General features: G+C 37.9%; 1 protein-coding gene across 2 annotated transcripts in view; it reads right to left on the reverse strand.

Annotated features, from left to right (window-relative positions):
* The window catches only part of LOC149309712 (RNA-binding motif, single-stranded-interacting protein 3), a 575,089-nt gene that overhangs the window by 80,807 nt on the left and 474,255 nt on the right, over positions 1–20,027 (reverse strand). For both annotated transcript variants that reach the window (XM_089531314.1, XM_089531316.1), the window contains exons 8-9: positions 14,332–14,378; positions 4,988–5,084 (exon numbers count right to left, since the gene is read on the reverse strand). In XM_089531314.1, the coding sequence (XP_089387440.1) occupies positions 4,988–5,084; positions 14,332–14,378 (144 nt within the window). The remainder of the gene's footprint in view (positions 1–4,987; positions 5,085–14,331; positions 14,379–20,027) is intronic.

Here is a 20,027-nt window from a genome sequence, read left to right on the forward strand (position 1 = left end):
GAAAAGGAATGGACATCATGCATCAGGGAATTTAACTCATGGACCACGATTGTGTCTGAAGGAGACCGTGCACAGATTCGTGTTGAAGATGAATCTGAGTCAAGAGATGTAAGTCTCACAGAGGGAGAGGTTGGTAGCAAGGGTCTGTCTGCTAAGGCTTCACAGCACTGGTAGTGGTTTATGTCCAGAGTGCCCTGAGGCACCGGAAGAGGCCTCAAAGATGACAACAACTGGAGGATAACAGATCCATGTGGAGAGCCTTGGAGACCTGTAGGAACCTCATAGACATAGTCTTTGAGGTGATAATCTGGGTCAAACAGCATATAATAAGGACTGGTCTCTTGGTTAAAGAGCAAGTCATGCTGGATTCTGTCCAGACTTTGGGTTCAAGGTTGACTGATGTCCGCAGTGACAAAAACCCAAAGGTCAAATTCGCATTGATGGAAAATCTCGAGACAGAAGTCAGCTTCAGAATAATGACCTGCAAAGCAGATAGACAACCCCAGACATGAGCACATAGAGAAAGGAATCTGGTGACGAAGGTCTCGTAGGCAAGTCCACCAATTCACCCTCGGAGATTAATACAGCCTGGGCCTCAACCAATTGGAGTGAAGGTGTGGATGAAGTAGGCTTATCCATTGGCTGGTTTTCAGACCTGGCTACCTTTTTAGAGGAGGAATGAGAGGAAGAATGCTTGTGCATCTTTTTGTCAGCCTTCTCCCCCTTTTCACTAGCCTTCTTAGGCTTAGAGATGGACTTGGTAGCAGCCACTTTTTTGTGGGGGCATCCTTGGATTTGGTGGTCTCCATTGAACACTGATGGTTGGATTCAATCTAACATGCAGCTGACGATGTCCCATGACTTGACCTTGAAAAACTTGGGCTAGCTATGTCCTGATGGCCAGACTCCATAGTAGAAGGCCTTTTACAAGACAGAGATGGTGGAAGGACAGGGACCGTAGCAGTTGGAACCACATGAGGCTTTAGGGCCCTCTCATCCAACAATGACTGCAGTCAGGAGAGATTATTTTTCCTGGCCTGCAGGGTAAAGGCTCTGCAGTGGATGCAGGCCTGTATGTTGTGCACTTCACGAGAGTGTTTGTCTTGCCAGAGGATCTTCGTGCCTTACTCATTACACCTCTTGAAAGACATGGACTAAGAAGCCATTTTACCAGTCCAAAGCCAATCCAAGAATCAAACGACATGGAAATCCCAAGACAGAGTAGTTGAGGACAAACCAATATATCACTATGCCAAAGCCCAAATGAGAGAGAGAGGCCAAAATCGAGATCAAACCGCTATTTTCAAATTCCATATTGAAAGGGATTCTAAGAATCAGTTGTTTCGATGGTGCTAGCACAACGGACAAAAAGGAACTAATGGAAAAGAGCGGGAACGCTAGGGGTATATATAAGGTGAGCGGAGCTACTGCCAAAAAGTCTTCCCTAGAGATTCCTGAAGGTTCTGCATGTCTCTGCGCAGGTGCAGGAAACCCATTTGTGTGGTTCATAGAGGCTACAGTGAACACGCATAAAATCTCTTCAACCAGACTACAAACTTATTAAACAAACCAAAAAAAAATAATTAAATGCTTTTGCAAAAAGAAACATTGTTGACTCGGCACTGAAGAGAAGGCAAGGCTGGTGTCCATTATTATCTTCCTTAAAAGTGTTTTCCAAAGCATCACCAAAGCAAGGAATGTATTCTTTTTAGAAATGCATAACATATTTAAGAATGGGGATAGTATCATTTCATGTTACTTAAACTGGTCAAAATCCTAAGTGTCACATTCTGTACGTATTGAAGCTTCTTAACTGTATTAAAGTATAGCACCATGGATAATTTGTAACAATAACTTGAACTTGGAGTTTTATAAAAGCATGTAGCAAGTCTATCCTTATATAAGAAGTGAACTGGCTGAAACTGGTAAAAGCTACCAAAGCCATTTGTGTCTCATCCATCTCATTACTTAATCAAAACAGTGTTCAGTGCTGCCACAACCTTGCCTGATTCAGCTGATACAAAGAAACAGAGGTAGATACACATGTACATTTATCACATCTTGCTCCAAATCCACAAATGCCCAAATGTTCTTTTAAAAGCCATACTCCATTCACTGCCTTTATATAATTCTTGGATTTCAGTAACCATCAAAGCTGCATAATTTGCTTAGACTCATGTACGATCACTTCTCCTACCAAACTGGAATGAACTTATTTCCCCCTTCATTACTGTGGTTAACGGTCTCTAGAGCTGACAACTTTGTTTATAAGAACTCTCCTGGTCTCCCTCTTTATCTTTTCATTTTCTTCATTATTACCTCTGCTTTCCAGGCTATCAAGAATACATGGTGCATCTGATATTTTTTTTTTGTATTATTTATTATTTCTAGAAAAAAGTGATCTCTACAGAACTTTCTGGTGTTAAAATAACAGCACATTCTTAAATTAAAACAAAGTTAAAGTAAAAAAAACAAAAAACATTCTTTAGAAAACACAAGATAGCTCCCATCTCTATGATCTAAATATTTAAGGTAGACTGCAGCAATGTGGAGTGCATGAACCTCACTTTGAAGACTCTTCCAAACTGGAGTTGGTTCAGAATATATAACCTAGACTACTATCTTGAGTATATAACCTAAACTACTATCTTGAGTATATAACCTAAACTACTATCATGATTAATCAGAACACACCTTAGCTCTATAGACTCAAGCCCATTCCTAGATACAATTCAAATTATTAGTTTTGCTAGTGACAGTTGAACTGGGCTCAATTTGCCCTAAAAGTGGCTCACTAATAATGAGTTATCTTACATAAATTCTTGGGTGGATATTTTATAAACAGAAACACACAAATACACTCACTCTGCCACAAATGACCCCCTATCCACTTATTCACTATTTATTTCCCTGGAAGAAATCTAGATTAAGATTGCTCTCATGTTCCTACTAAGGTTTCCCTTAAGGGAAATTATCATCAGGATGTTATGGCAAGATATAAGATCAATGGTCTCCATGATTTCCCTTTTCTGTCAGGGAAGTCTTTCCTCTCCCTGATCAGGGATCAAAAGACAGCAGAATGAAGTAGCCTACTTCACTCTATGATTTCCCCCTCAATAAGATTCTTTAAAGGTAAACCACAAAGCATGAGCAGCTAAGAACATCTTTCTTTGCTTGAGCCACTGTACTCCATGGTTATATGCCTGGTTAAAGTAAATTAAAGTCAGGTTATTTGATTTAGCTTTATAGATGGGTAGGAAGAATGCATAACATGCACATTAGAGATCCAAAAAAAATCAGTCAAAAGTTGCTATTTCCATCTGTTCAGATGTGCTTCCTTATGGCGTCTAAACTGTAATCAGTATGATTCAAGCATATTAAAACTTAACTGTATTTACTGTCTTACAAGAATTATCATTCTAATTTCTTATATGATAAAACATGATGAAGAGCATGTATTTTATAATATGCTGTTATTAATTATGAAGGAATATGATGGACAGAGCATGTTGTTCATACTAGTCAGATATGTAAAACAGTAAAGAAAAGTGTCATCAGAAGAGTGACTGGAAAAATTATTTTAGAATAATGTTAACAGAGCATATATTAAAAAAAAAACCATGAACTGTGTTAATAATTAAAATTGCAATTTATGGGAAAGAGCCTTAACTTTTTGTGCCAGGAAAACTGAAGTTCTCTAGTGAAGATGCTCAGATTACTTAACTTAAGCAAAGAGAGTATTTCACAGCAAATATTTTATTTTCATAAAAACGTCTTGCCACGATAGCTATGGATCCTAAAGCAAAATGTGGTTTCTTAGCGTTAAATCAATTGTTAGTTTCTTCTGAAGTAGATATATTCAATCGATAGAACTTATATAAATGTTGACTTACCAAGTTCCCATTGATTTAACATGTCTACTCTAGTTGGGACTAAATTGAATTTGGCCCTAATTATTTACTGATGCACATACTTCTTTTTAAAAAAGTTAACCACTGGAGATGCAAAGTGAGTATAATGGAGCTTTTAACATGCAAAGTTCTTTTAAGGATAAGTTTAAAAGTGCTTCTTACTGGCATGCTATAATAAATTAAGAGCAAACAGTGTAAAAATGATGGAGACAAAGTACGTTCTACCTGATAAAACCTTTTTAAATAAGAAAAATTTCCATTAGTACTGTCTGAAATTTGAACCTTGAAAAAAAAAAAACTGGTTGAAATAATATAAATGGATGCTAACTCTTTTTAGAGTAGACTCAAATATAGAACACTCTGGAAACCTTAAGCAAATCCTCTTGCTAAATGCTAAATCAAAACAGACAGGCCCTGCTATCAGAAAAACTGAGGCAGCAGCCTTCGGCAACAGATTTGCGTTTAATGAAAAGCTAGGTACTAGCAATTTGTCCATATTTTTCAATAACAAAAGTTACATTACATTAGAATTGTAATTTAGTGAGAGATGGCTTTCTCTTTTTGCAGCATAAGTGTAACTTTTCTGTCACTTCTCTCATAACATAGAGATGGCATCACTAAATGGTAGAGGAGGAGGATCATAAAGTTCAAGTATGGGCTTGTTTTGTATCATGTGCTCTTTGTGGGTGTTAAAATGCTGTTAAGAGGTAGACAAGATGACACTGTGTTTCGTGTCACAGGCCAGTGACTTGTGACAGTAAGAGGGGAATGGAATGAGAGTTTGTTTTGTAACAAAAAACTTGTAGCCATCAAGATGTGTTTAAGTAAACTAAAGTAGCTGTTTTAGAGGAAATGGAAAGAGCAATTCTCATGCTTATGAATTTTTAACAATAAGCTATTGGGGTTTTACAAAGAAGGGGTGTTATAAGTAATTACTCTAAAAATTAACTTTTCAAATTCTAGACTAGGAAGAATAGCTATGTACCTGATTTTTCTCTATATACATTTGCTTCACTGACATGCAAATCACAAGCATTGACACAGGGATACATGAGGCTCATGCAATTCAAACATACCTGATATGTGGAGACAGGGGAAGCAGCAATGAATGGTGTGATAGATGTCTGTGGAATCATGCGGTTTGTAGCAATACTGTACGGTGAGGAATAAAATCTGCAAATAAACAAAAAGAAAAAGAACGATTCTTAAAGTAATGGACTGAGAGGCAGCTGTTTCATAACTATTAGCAACTGGGGAAAGTAGGGATCATGTTTCTGCATTGGCAAAGAAGGAGGCAGAATTCAGATTTAAGCATACAAACTAAGCCCACTGGTAGCAATGAGATTAACATTAGTGCAGTGGTCCAATATGACTACATGTGTTTCTTCAGGCTTTGACCAAAACATTTATCCTATTAAAAAGTTTGGTTTTACTCAGGCTCCTTCTGACCCCAATGTTAGATGTCTACCAAAATCTATAAGCTTCCAAATACAGTAAAAACTAAAATCTATATAGTCTCGAATTCATGAATTCATACAGTTCAGCCTTGAGATACTTCAATACTCTAGCCTTTGAATTTGGTTTTTCATGTTTGTCACAATATTTCACTTTAGCCTATGCTTCACTATTCTGGATTCAGAAAGCCTACTGTTCTTTTGTATAAAAGGGACAGGGAAGGATGCTTGAAACAGGAGGAGAAGAGTGTAAAGGATATCCTAGCTTGACAGACTGAGAATCCTCATCAGAAAGAACCCAATACCAGCAAAGGTCCATTACATCAGTCCTTATATAAGAGGAAAAATTAGACTGTGCTTTTCTACCCTGCTGCTTCTGATACCAACTGTCCACTGTTGGAAAAAAAGAGAGAAATGACCCTATTAAAAAGAAAAATAATGTTCTGAGAGAGGCTGAAGAGTGGAAATTGTGAGAAAGTTGTAAGAAACTGTAGTTTTTGAAGTATATCTGTAGTTCAAGCCTCAATTCTGTGCAGAAACAATGTTTTGGAGGATCTGTTATCAGTGAGAATGCCATTTTCTACACAAAAACAGTACACACATACACTTTTTTTGTTGCGCCAAGGATGTTCTGAACTGTGAAGCATCTTACCAATCTTGGATTCTCCTCATCAGGGCTTCCTGACACTTGAGAAGTCTGTTTTTTAAGCCCATTTTAAATATATTTGAATATTATTTCTATCCTTATTGATAAAGTCATTCCTTCCCAAACCACTCATTTGTAATTTTAAAGACCCCCCCTCTTTCCACTCCAGTTAAGTAGGGAGGTTAAGTAAGGGATGAAACAGACCACCCCAAAGGAGCAGCTTCAAGCTGGCCCTTCTGAAGCTGGATTGGGGCTGCAGCAACCGCATGCCGCAGCCCCAATCTGCCTTTTCGCTGGCCAAAAAACGAGCAGCAAACAGCCACTCCCTTTTCCTCCTGCAAAAAACTGGCTTTTCTGCCCCACCATGGTGAGAAGCTGTCTTTAAGGCACTCTGACAGCATGCGGTGTATAAATGCTGTGCACTGGAGCACTCAGAAGCCACCCCCCCATATGTAAATGGCTGGACGGCTTGAAGCCAGCTTCGGGTGTCTTGGGGGCATGCATGATCTACATGTCATGCCCCCAAGGCAGCTGCTCCAGAGAATAGGACCTGGAACAATGGATGCAAGTTACAGGAAAAGAGATTCCACCTCAACATTAGGAAGAACTTCCTGACAGTAAGGTCTGTTCGACAGTGGAACACACTCCCTCGGAGTGTGGTGGAATCTCCTCCTTTGGAGGTCTTCAAACAGAGGCTGGATGGCCATCTGTTGGGTATGCTTTGATTGTGATTTCCTGCATGGCAGGGAGTTGGATTGGATGGCCCTTGTGGTCTCTTCCAACTCTATGATTGTATGATTCTATGAAATCACACAGGAAAGACTGACATATGTGGAAGAGAGAAGGACTAAAACATTTGAAAGATATTAGAACTAGGGTTGTGGTGCAAAACAATCTAGTCTTACTGACTTAATATGAATCTTGCTTCTGAACAAATGCTTTTGGATTTAAAATTTTAAAAAATCATGGTTGAATTCCACTTGGAACTGGTATATTGAATACAGAACTAGGTTTTCCAATGAGGTCAGGCACTGATTAACTATAAGTATCATATATTAATCAAGAGGGATCCTGACTTATTAACTATTAAAGTATTTCAGTAAATGAAGTAGTAATTCCTTGTGACTACTGAACAACTAATTATGAAGATATACACCATGTAAGTTTTGAGGAAATTTTGAGAAAACTACACTCCTGATAAAAACAGCCTTACAATGCAATCTACATGTTCTCCATCTTTGTACATGCAAGCAAGAACAAATAATTCCTGAAATATTCTCACTGGAAGGGTATTTAATTCTCTCAAGAATGACAATCGGCCCACCATATCCACTGATTTGATTTTGAAAACCTTGATTTTGCTATTTTATATAAGGGACAACATTTCACTACAGCCTTGTATTTAGTGTGACTTGAGCATCCATGGATTTTGGCATGTACGGGTGTGTGTGTGTGTGTGTGTGTGTGTGGGTGTGGGTGTGGGTGTGTGTGTGTCCTGGAATCAAAACAAATCCCAGTGGCTATCAGGACCCACTATATTTGTTTGTTCAAAAATGCTCACTTTCTTCTTTTCCAAAAATTATATTTTCTGCGTGGATAAGGTACTTTTGGAAAAGTAATTTATAATATTCTTTTCTTGGAAGAAATCATATTTCTGCCCAGAAAAACTACATGTATTTCTGTGCAGACAAATATGTACCAAAACAAAAACCATCTTGAAACTGCATCAAGACTGGCTGAATTTTTCTCCCAGCATTGGGAAATCTCTTTTTTGACCAGGGGCCATTCGCACTCCACAACTATAGCGCTATGATTCCACTTTGCCATGACTGTAACCTATAAATGGTTGCATCCTATGATTACAATTTAACATACATGTAGCCGTTCTTAGTCAACACTTCAGGATTTCAAGTCATTCCCATCAACTGGCATTCAATCTTTAAACAAAAACAAAACAAAACCACAGACTGTTTTAAAAACAAAACATGTGCTTTAACACTGAACTATATATATTAAACAGATATGCTTACTAAACATGAATTTATGAACTATTTATGGTTTATTCAGGTATTTGATTTACTGTCACCAAGGACAAAGCAAGAATTGTAGGCCCTCAGCTGAAAAAATGAAGTATGAGGCTCAGAGGTTTTTCTGAAGTGAAATCTACCAGGGCATTTGGAAGCACCGTTATCAAAGTTACTGGATTTGATATTCAGATGCGCTACTGTTACTGTATGCAGTCACAGGATTAACATTACCAAATGTACAAAGACGACTCTTTTACAAAAATATGAAAGGATAACCCTTCAAAATGGAATGGAAAGGTATTGAGGTCCTAGTAGATCTACATTCAGAAATGTTGAAGAAGTGAAAGAACTTACATTTCTGACATTGTTTTTGAGAAGAAAAATAGGGCATTCCATTTAAATTAAATATTTTTAAAGCACAAGCTTTTATTAAACAATAGGTTCATGTTAAACAATTGACAAGGCCCAAAAGTTTTGATGAATTTGAATAAATTGCTAAAACAGGCTCCTTCCTCTCTACCTTTGTTTCTAGCTGAAAGGAGAAACGTCCCAGTAAGAAGAAACAAGCTTTTGATTAGTCTTTGTCCATTGATACATTTTTATTTCCCCATTTTCTTTGCTTTTGTCCTTTTCTTCATTTTTTTAAAGTTATGCTGTAGTTATACATAATAAGAAAAATGGCTTCTTCTGTGAACATCAATGGACTGAATTCATCTCTGGAAAGATGAGAAACTACTAGACTACTGAAAAAGAAATAGGTTGATATTATCTTCATATTAAATTCATATTAAAATAGGTAGTATGCAGATGCACTAAGTCAAAGGAAACATATGTCACACCTTCAGTGCCAAAATGTGTCAACTATTTGACAATTTCCATACTGTTTTGGAAAACACTACCATTGACAGAAGTGGGAGGAAGGTTTTCTTTTCTTTTTTCAGTTTTTTCAGGGGGCAGAAAGAGTCTGAATATAGATTATGTAAATGTATCTATGGAAAAAAAAATATTAAATTAAATTATATTTAAATGAAGTTACTTTTCCATTAAGAAGCAAAACCAAAGTTCACTTTCCTTCTCCTTCTCCTCTTCCTCCTCCTCATCCACGTCCCATTATTATTATTATTATTATTGAGATATATGTAATTTTAATGGCATTCCCATGCTCTTTTGATCAAAACTTTTTTCAAACAAATAATTCAAATGGTGTAGATTATTCACTTATGAAAAGTTTACAAAATTGTCATCTTGGGCTGAATGGAAACATTCCAGTGCAAGAGAAAGATACCAAACTTTCTTTTGAAACAATCAAAACACATGCTCCCTTACAGGTTTTTATTGTTGTTACACTGTTAGTAAATCTATTGCACATGTTCTGTTTCTGGGTTTCCAGCAGGCATCTGTCCCACCACCGTGAGAACAAAATGCTATGGTCTTGTTGAGTAGCATCCTTCTTTTGTTCTTAAAAAAAGACTAGTCAAAATAAGCACATCAGAAAATGCTGACCATGTTCATGTTCTGATAAAATGATATATTCACTATGACATGTCAGCTGTATTTTTTTAAAAGGGGGGTCATTTTGATAAAATAATAAATACATAAGGAATTATAAATTCTTAGATCTTAGGACAGGGAGACACACCAGTTTGGTCCCATCACAAGAGAAAGGACAGCAGGGGATAATATATCTGTGTGTGTGTGTCGGGGGGGGGGGGTTCTCTGTGGTCATGCTCCAACTTTAATCAATGAACTCCCATGAGGAGCATGACTGGAACCAATTTAACTGACAATTTGCTGCTGACTTTATACTGCATTTATGAGTGATTAATTGCTGCTGTAATTAAAATGATTAGATTTACTGCTAATTATTTGCTCTTTTTGCTGGTTGTTTATTGGCTTTAACAGACTTTATTTAATAGCCTAAAGTTAATTGGTAGTCCAAACGAAAACAAAACTATAAAACAATTCCTGAATTGTAAGTTAACTTTTTTGTAAAACCCATTGATTTAATGGGTCTACTTTAGTTAGGACTGGTAATTTTTATTATTGGTTGCTTCAACACTGTTGTCACTCACCATTTTAAAAAAATGCAGAGAATAATACAAATAAAACTGCAGGAAAAAAGAGTCCACCTCAACATTAAGAAAAACATCCTGACAGTAAGAGCTGTCTCACAGTGGAACATACTCCCCTGGAGAGTGGTGAAGTTTCCTTCTTAGGAGGTTTCTAAACAGAGGCTGGATGGCCAGCTGTTGGGTATGCTTTGATTGAGATTTCCTGCATGGCAGGTGGTTGGACTGGATGACCCTTGTGGTCTCTTCCGACTCTATGATGCTATTATTCTAAAACTAAATAAAATATATGCATATATAAACTGTGATTGCAGTTCTAAACATCATACTAAGCCAGCTCAAAGACCTTAGCAAATGGTGTAAGCATTTGTCCAATAGCAGAGTACTCATATCACTGGAAACCACTACATACACTAGCAGAATGCTGTGCTGCTGTATATATTCCACTAGTGAGGTTTTGCTGCTCATGTGAGAGATACTGGCCATTTCAGAGGTGGTAGATCCACTCAGAAAAATGACACAACCACTGGGACTTCTGGAGTTATTTCCTCTCAGTGGAAGGGAAGGGGCGAACCCTCTTCTCACCTCACAGCTTGGCAGCAATGAAACATCGGGGTAACAAATGTGATTGTCACTGTGTTGGTGGAAAATCATTCCACTGGATGACATAAATGAAAGATAGGATTGCTCCTCCTAAGAACAGGAAAAGTCTGAGGAAGCCTCCCTAACAAAATCTTTTTCACCAGCTGTTTATAGGAATGTTGCAATAGTTTTTGCAGGCCAGTTTTGAACAGGGCTCAAAAACAGTATGCCATTATACCACACAAACAACCTCTCAGACCATTTGATAACATATATCCATGGAAACTTGATTATTGCTATATTGTCAGCATAAGAAAATTGTGCTGGGAATTATAGTAATAACAAATGAAGATGAAGAAGAATTGATGAAAATCAAGTGAAGAAAAAGAATAGGGAGTGTGATAAATAATAAGGTTCTAGTTCTAGACTGACTTCCCACAGGGTATTAGGAAAATATTTTAATACTGTTACCTGTTACTAGTGAAGATTGTTACTAGTACAGTCAGGCCCTTTGTATCCATGATTCTGCATCCATCCATTCAACCATTCATGGCTTGAAAATATTTTTAAAAATAATTCCAGAAAACAAAGTTTGATTTTGCCATTTTATATAGGAGACACCATTTTACTATTCTATTATAGGAATAGAACATCCATAGAGTTTGGTATCGACATCAGTCCTAGAACCAACCAACAGATACCAAGGAACCACTATACAACCAATGGCCTGATTCTGATATTTTGACACTATGGCACTTGCTTAAAGGACATATTTCTCCACCATTTTCTGGATCAGGCCCATTTATATCTACATAGTCCAGTTTAGCTCACATGAGAGAAGGAAGTTCATGAAAAAATAATTTTACAAAACATTTGATTTTCTTAACTGCTCTTAAGAAATAAGTTCAATGACAATGTGAAAATATGAAAAGAAAGTGTGTGTACATGTGTGTGTGTGTGTGTGTGTGCGCGCGCGCGCATTGGTAGATGAATGGAAACATCTCTCTATGACTAAAATAGAGGTTAATATGGCTGCAGTGGACATTGAGATTGTCCACACAGGAAGGAGACTTAAATCTATTTCACATTACACAAGCCTAACATTTTGCTACCACTTTAATTTAAAAAGGGGGTGATGGGATCTCCTTCTCTGCTAGGAATAGTATAGTTTGAGATCCTGCATTGAACAAAAGATTTGGACCTGATGAACCATAGGTTCCTATCAACTCTATAATTCTATTAATTGCAATAACTATGCTCTATGGAATCCTTGGATTTGTCTTTGGTGGAGCATTGGAGTTTTCTGCCAGAGAATTCTAAATATCTTTAATTTAAAAGCGTGTCCAAAGGAGAGTGACCAAAATGGTGAAGGGTCTGGAAACCATATCCTATGAGGAATGACTTAGGGAGCTGGGGATGTTTAGACTGGAGAAGAGAAGGTTAAGAGGTGATATGATAGCCCTGTTTAAATACTTGAAGGGATGTCATATTGAGGAGGGAGCTAGCTTGTTTTCTGCTGCTCCAGAGACTAGGACCCGGAGCAATGGATGCAAGCTACAGGAAAAGAGATTCCACCTCAACATTAGGAGGAACTTCCTGACAGTAAGGGTTGTTCAACAGTGGAACAAACTCCCTCAGAGTGTAGTGGAGTCTCCTTCCTTGGAGGCCTTTAAATAGAGGCTGGATGGCCATCTGTCAGGGATGCTTTGATTTAGATTTTCTGCATGGCAGGGGGTTGGACTGGATGGCCCTTGCGGTCTCTTCCAACTCTATGATTCTATGATCTCACAAAACAATGTGATTTTCAGAGCTGAATTTCAGAATACATGATGAAGAAATGGGTTGGTGAACAAGTGAAGGAGGGTGGGTAGACAACCTTTAGACATCCTTGAAATACATGGCAAAGCCATAATGAGATGAAAAGACACCCTTTAAATGCCATCTAAGTAACTTACTTCAATCGAACTAAGCATTTGCTCTACAAAACACAAAATAAAATTCAACAAGTCCTCTGCTGTTTGGCCAAATTAATCAATTCAATCATTTTTATATCCTGCTTTTCCCCCCATCTTCCTTTTTTTGAACATGTCTTCTCATATTGACTGTATGAGACAACTGTCCATTGTCAGAGTTTTGCCTGCAGTCAGGCTCCACGGGACATAAAAACATACACACATAATAATGATGATGATGTTCATTTAAAATGTCCTTTTCACCAAAGGTCACAACATCAGACATATATAATCAAGAAAGAAACAAAAAACACAACACTGTAATATACTAAATATAAAATCCTCACCACCCTACCAGTTGCTACCCATCTAAGCAACCTTAGGCACATTCAGCAGCTTAATCTGGAGAGTCAATGAGAAAGGTCTTTACTAAAATGGGTAAAATCTTCCTCCAATCATAGGTACAAAAGAAGAGTCTTCCACAAAAACAGAGCCAGGTCCTGAAAAGGCTCACAGCTTTGACTGAACCACTAATAATCCTGTTACATCATGCAGGTAGATTAACTCAGTAACATTATGTGACAGATCTAATACAGTATACCAATGATTTCCTGTTGGCATCTCATTTCCATATGCCCACCTAAAGGCTAACCCAGCAAATCTTGCCATGGATGGCTGGAACTGCCAGAAACACAGCCACTTTGTCATCTATGCCCTTACTGCACTCATCCTTTTGTATTTCCCATTCCAGTAAGAATCACTGTCAACAATATGGTATGTCTGAGAGAAATGTAATGCTTTGAATTACTTACAAAAAAAACCTTTGGCTTCAGTTTCAGACACAGAATCCTGGATTTGTATCTCTAAAGCTTTAAGAAGAACCATGTTTAAGGCTCTTAGGGTCACTTGATCAGCACTGTTACAAATATCTGCTTCGGGCTTAAACCAACTGCCTCCAAAATGACTGGCCTTTTCACTAACAGACAGCCTGTTCACCCATCCAAAATTTTTAAACTATAGAAAAGCACCAGCAAACACTGATGTATTGATGTTGGAGGTTATCACACCCTGAAATCCCACCAGGATAGACGTGGGATTTGAAAGTAAAAAATGGGTGTTATCGCACTTACCCATTCCCAGGTTGTATGCAGCCTACACCCATCTTGGGCAGCCCATCTGTAACCTGGATTTTTGCTGCAGCTGGGGTTTTTCATTCCTGAAATATGTCTGGGTTACAGATGGGCTGCCTGGGATGGGTATGGGCTGCATACAGCCTAGGAACGGGTAAGTATGATAACACCCGTTTTTGATTTTCAAATCCCACATCTATCCCGGCAGGATTTCTGGGTGCAATAATCTCCATTGATATGAGGGTCCTGGTGGGAGGAAGGAGGCATCTTTCTCTTATTAGATCTTTACCAGCTTTGTGAAAAATGCATTTTGGCAATATGGCAATATGCACAATGTGGTGATGTATATATAGAGAGGGGCTACACAGTCAGTTAGTTGTCGTAAGCAAAAGGATGTAAAAATAAAAAGGAAATTATTAGACATTCTAACTTAAATTTGATTTCCAAAACTATTACTCCAATGGGCACTTCTAACATGTGTTTCAGCACTAAAAGCCATTTTGGAAAAGATGCTGACACTTTTAAAAAAAAAAAAGGGGGGGGGAGAATATGCTACTTACCCATTCTGTATAGCAGCTGTGGGGTCATATGTCAAGGCCATGCCAGCCTATATTGCATGAGAGAGACAGAGAGAAACAAAGTTTAACTCATTTTTTATCAAATGAACACACATAACACTATAAAAAAGGACATTAGGGGTATTTGTCTTATCCCATTTCTTTTTGTATTAAATAATTTCTTAGTACGTTTTCAAACTCACATTGGGCATGTAATTTAGGTACTGCAAATAAATACAGACTTTTTGTTCTCCAAGGATAAATTGTGTGAAAAACGGGGTCAGAAGAACTAAGTAGGAAGAAAAGAAAACTCATTTGTATCAGATATTCCAAACTAAAAAGGTCTCTAAAGAAAAAATTAAGGGAGTCAATAGCACAGCTGAACTAGGTTTTGAACACTTCTTTAATAAAACAAACTTTACTCAATGGGAAAATTAACTTGGTACTGTTGACAGTGATCTTTACTTGGTAACAGTTGTAGCTGAAAATAATATTCTGGTGTTTAAAAGGCTTATAATTCTTATAAGATTTAAACAATAGATCAGTCTTTTGATGTGATATTTCCCAAACTTGCAGCTGTTTCCTTAAGAAATTGCTGACTTTATTATTATTATTTTAAAAATAAATTTTAATAGTTTAATAACATAAAAAGATGAACATATAAGGGTACAATAAAATAAAATAAAAATTATGATGACCATTATCTTAGGGATCTGAGCTGATTCCAAAAGATATGTCTCCATTACACAAGAGTTTGTTATCATAATATCTGACCATACTTTAAGATGGAATTGAGGTAGTCTTAAAGTTTATGATGTTGTATTTATGAATTCAATAAATGGAAACCATTTTTTCAACAAATATATCATGACTTCATAGTTCTTTATTTACTTTCATATTATCTGATAAGTTCTCTAAAAGCCATACATCTACCACTGGGCAGCTAAGGAAACATTTCCAATTTTACAACAACTAGCAATTTCCATTTAAGCAACAGTAATAGGGAACACAATCAAATTTTTATGTTTCAAATTGCTATTTTTTAAAAAAGAATAGATAGATAACAATATAAATCCAGGATAATATTTAATATCTTATCTAGTAATTATTGTAATTTGTTTCAAAGCATTCAACCAAACTGAGGCGGGTTACAGACCGCTGAAAAGCGGTGGTCTGCTGCCGCTGCCGGTTGCAGCATCCGGGAACCGCAGCAGCCAAATGGTGCGGTTCCCGGACGCTGCAAAGAAGGAGCACTCCTTCCTGCACCCCGGAAGAGATGCCGCAAGTGCCGAAGCATGCATTCACAGCATCATTTCTGGGGCGCGACGTGCAGACGCAGTGTGTCCGCTGCATCAAGATGGCGGCGGCCATGTGGAACGGCCGCCGCCATTTCGTACGGACTCAGTCCGTACTAGGGTTGGGGCGTCTGGAAGAGATGCCCCTTTCTAACCCTAGTACGGACTGAGTCCGTGCTAGGGTGCCCGTTTGTAACAGACCTGAGTTTACTTTAGGGAAATCTAAGCATATATGGATGTATGTGCCAATAACCTCACACTCTCTCCAACAGCCTTGGAGGGGGAGGAATAAGGTCCCATTCATGGATGGGTTTTAAAGCATTCTTTCTAATTAACATAAACAAGGATTTAAAAGAGGTGATGACCACATATTATTCCCAGTTCTGATATCCAGGCCATTTTAAAACTTTATGCACCTCCATAAATGTGCACAATTAAACAATTAAAAATAGTTGAAGCTAAGCCTTTAGTTTTTTGTTTAGAATTTTTGCATATCTTCTCTAACATAGCTGGAGTCTTGAAACCTCTCCTTTGGTCAAGAACTAAAATGAAGAGTAAAGATGAAGCCAGCTGACTGTCAACAGCTCTAATTCCGTAATTAACACGTTTTCTTGGGTTTTTGTCAAAATAAATCTTTAATTGCATATAAGCCTTTATCTTTCCATTTTGGGAACTGTTGGACTTTATCTGAGTACTGAAAGAGCAGATGCAGTGGTAAGGGACATATAATAATAATAATAATAATAATAATAATAATAATATATTTGTAGCCCACCTTTCCAGTGATCTAGGTGGGTAACAACATGTTAAAATGCAACAACAATATCATACACGAAAAAACATCAAAATAAAATCACAAATACACAGTACAAATAACACCAGCTAGCATTACAGTTCTGCTGAGAGGGGAGAGGGGAGACATATAGACAAAGGATCAGGTGATATAACATGTTTCCACTCATTCCATGTGGTGATTGATGTTTGTTACTAGAATTATGAATATCCTTAATTCTTTTCATAAAATCATAGAGTTGGATGAGACCACAAGGGCCATCCAGTCCAACCCCCTGCCATGCAGGAAATCTAAATCAAAGAATCCTTGACAGATGGCCATCCAGCCTATGTTTGAAGACCTCCAAGGAAGGAGACTCCACTACACTCCGAGGGAGTTTGTTCCACTCTTGAACAGCCCTTACTGTCAGGAAGATCCTCCTAATGTTGAGGTGGAATCTCTTTTCCTGTAGCTTGCATCCATTGCTTTTATTTTAAATATTTAAGAGATTTTAAAATATCTTTTAAAATAAAAGGTTAATTTTAGTTAAGAAAACCCTGTATTTTCATTCTCAGCCTGTTACGTACTTGCCTAATGTGATGGGGTACCTGAGATAATTGGAAAGTTGAAAAATACAACTCTACATCTGGCACTGCAAGTCCTGAAGGGATGTCAATGGGACTCAACAGACTGCCCCGAAAGGGTGGGCTGGAGCTGCCCGTTTTTGCCCCTGAGGGAGCCCACAGCAATCAAACTGTGTAGGCTCCCTCCGCACCGAAAAGAACCTGCTAAAAGTCACCACCATGAGTGCACCATTAGCACACTGTTGCGTGTTGATGATGCAAGTGCAGCGCTGCGATGTGTGGACACAGTACTGCGCTTCCATCATCATGGCGGTGCCACGTGGACAGGAGGGTGCCATGATGGAGCCGCCGCCGCACGCTAGGGCTCGAAAGCTTGCAGATACTCCACACTCCTGAGCCCTAATTTTGGCCCCAGGCCGCCACAAATCAGCAGTCTGTACCAGGCCTAATAGATTTCCCAAACTAGGTTTCATACAGTTGAAAAGAAATTGATTTATTAACTCTTGCTAGATTTGAAACTGCAGAAGGAAGATAGGGAGGAATAGCTTGAAAGAAATGAACAAAAAAGCGGGGAGTAAGAAATGTTTTTACGAGAGCAATTATATCTAACAAAGACAACTTTAAGGTTTTCCATGTCATAATTTTAAATTTCATCAATTTAATAATGTTGTTATAATTTCTAGGAATAAGTTAGTTAAAATTTTTGATGATTGTAATGCTATGAAAGCCTGAAGGCTCCAATTGAAGATTAATCATCTTTTGCCAGTTCATTTGCTGCTAATATGGGGCATATTAAGACACATTAATTTGGTGTGATAGATGCATGTTTTAATATATATGTTCTCCTTGTGATTCCTGAGGTGTAATAAAGACATCATTTACTCTAAGACGTGTATTGAGCTGGACCAAACCATTTCTTCTGTTGCCATTAATCGCCTTCCAGTCGACTTTCCTACTGCCTTCCACCTTACCAAGCATAATAGTATTTTCTAGTGAGTCCTGTCTTCTCGTGAGTAAAATGTGTTATCCAGATCCACAAATATTTTTTCTTAGCTTGTTTGGGAATTCAGATTCTTCCCAGCTACTTCTAGCCATTATATCCAAGCACTGTTTGTTGTCTCTTGCTAGCTATCATCAGACTTACTTTTGTTGGAGATACCTGCTATAGGATGTGATACAATGGCTGAAAAATACGACAGCTATGGGGGCAATATTGTTGTCTTCAATACAATGGCCATTTTGATTTACTATAAATGCATATGCTCTAAATAATAATAATAATAATAATAATAATAATAATAATAATGTATTTATATTCTGCCTTTTCCTGCCTTTTTCAGATAGAAAGCTAAAAAAACCCCAAACAAACAAACAAACAAACAAACAAAAAACCACATGAAATATTTCTTCACTTCAGAAATATGCAGGTTTTCAGGGTAAAGTGTGCTTTGTTGCATTGCTATTCTCAGGAGAAACAAAATGGATATTTCCATGGGTAAATGAGAAACCTCTGAGAATGTATTTTAACATTCACTTATTTTCTGAACTTATTTGGTTATTAAGGCTACAGTCCTATATATCTTTATCTATAAGTAAGTCCCGTTCAGCTTAGACAAACATACTTTTTATTAAACATATCTACTAATACACTGTAGGACAATTAAAACGATGTGGACACAAAACCATTGTAGGGTGATATCAATGAATTGCTTTGTGTCTTATTCATTTTACTTTCTAGATTCTGTTTATGGATGGATAGTCTATAATCGTAAAGGTGAACGATAACAGTTCTAAGACTTACATCACCCTGGGCCTGAGCAGATGGGCAGGATGCCACAGCCCAAGCCCCTGGTATTGTGACCTTACTCATGCCCATCTGGGGACTGACATGACGGTGGGCAGGTGTCTACATGCCTGTCTGCTGCCATGCCATGGACCTGCTGCTGCTGTGAACCCTGTACTTATCATTGCTGTTGCATCCATCCCAAAAGCCCATAAGGTAATAAATGTGGCCAGGTGCCCCCTTCTGATGTCAGACATAGAGGCCTTTGGGATGGATGCAACAGTGGTGGCAAGCATGGGGTACATGTGGCTGTCCAGTCTGCTGGCTGTCAGCATCATGTTTGGTTTTGGACTGAATAAAGGCCCCTTTGGCCAGGATCACTCCAGGACCACTGGATCGGCATACGGATTGGTTTAATATGCCAGTTGCATATTCCCTGGGGATTCACCCAAGTCAGAGCTAGGGCAGGATACCAGGGGCTTTGTCTTTAATGGCCTGCATAATCTGGATAGGATGATGCAAAGCCAGAGGGAACATGGGTCTTTGGGCCCATGCATACAGGCTTCTATGCAACATCAAAACAAAAACAAACAAACAAGCTTCATTTATATACCACTTCATATCACCTAAGCAGTTTACAACTGTAAACTAATTTGCCCCCAACAATCTGGGTACTCCTTTTAGCGACCTCGGAAGGATGCAAGCCTGAGTCAAGCTTGAGCCCTTTTGCTGGTCTTGAACTTGCAACCTTGTGGTTTTGAGTCAGTGGCTGCAGTACAAGCATTTAACCACTGCACCAGGGCTCCTTCATACTGCCTCTTTCAGATCTGCAAAGCTATCTTTAAAAAAACAATCATGCTTAACTATAACAAATCCCTCCCGTTCAACAGAAATTGATTTTCACTTAGTAAATTAAGATTTTAAAATTAATTCAGCCAATAAGATGAAAACATCATTGACATTTTTACCTTGAGGTTGTACATATGAGCTTCAAGCCATATCTGGCTACGGCATGATGGACAATCTCAGATAATAGTAAAGATGATACTGAAGAAGAGCTGAGTTCAAAATGTTCAAAATTTAGTGAGATAATAATTGTGAATAGGAATGTAAACAATACTCACAAATTTCTCAGCTTCAACAACAAAGTTGTCAACTGTCATGAGATTTTTTCACATTCCTGGATTTTTCCTTTGCAAAAAAAAAACCCCTGTACAAGTTTGCACAGAAAATAGTATGTTTTCTTTTGGGGGGGGGGGGGGGTT

Source organism: Sceloporus occidentalis, unplaced genomic scaffold (genome assembly GCF_023333645.1).
Source record: "Sceloporus occidentalis isolate IW3139 unplaced genomic scaffold, rSceOcc1.0.p SCAF_7, whole genome shotgun sequence".
In the NCBI taxonomy this organism is placed as follows: Eukaryota; Metazoa; Chordata; class Lepidosauria; order Squamata; family Phrynosomatidae; genus Sceloporus; species Sceloporus occidentalis.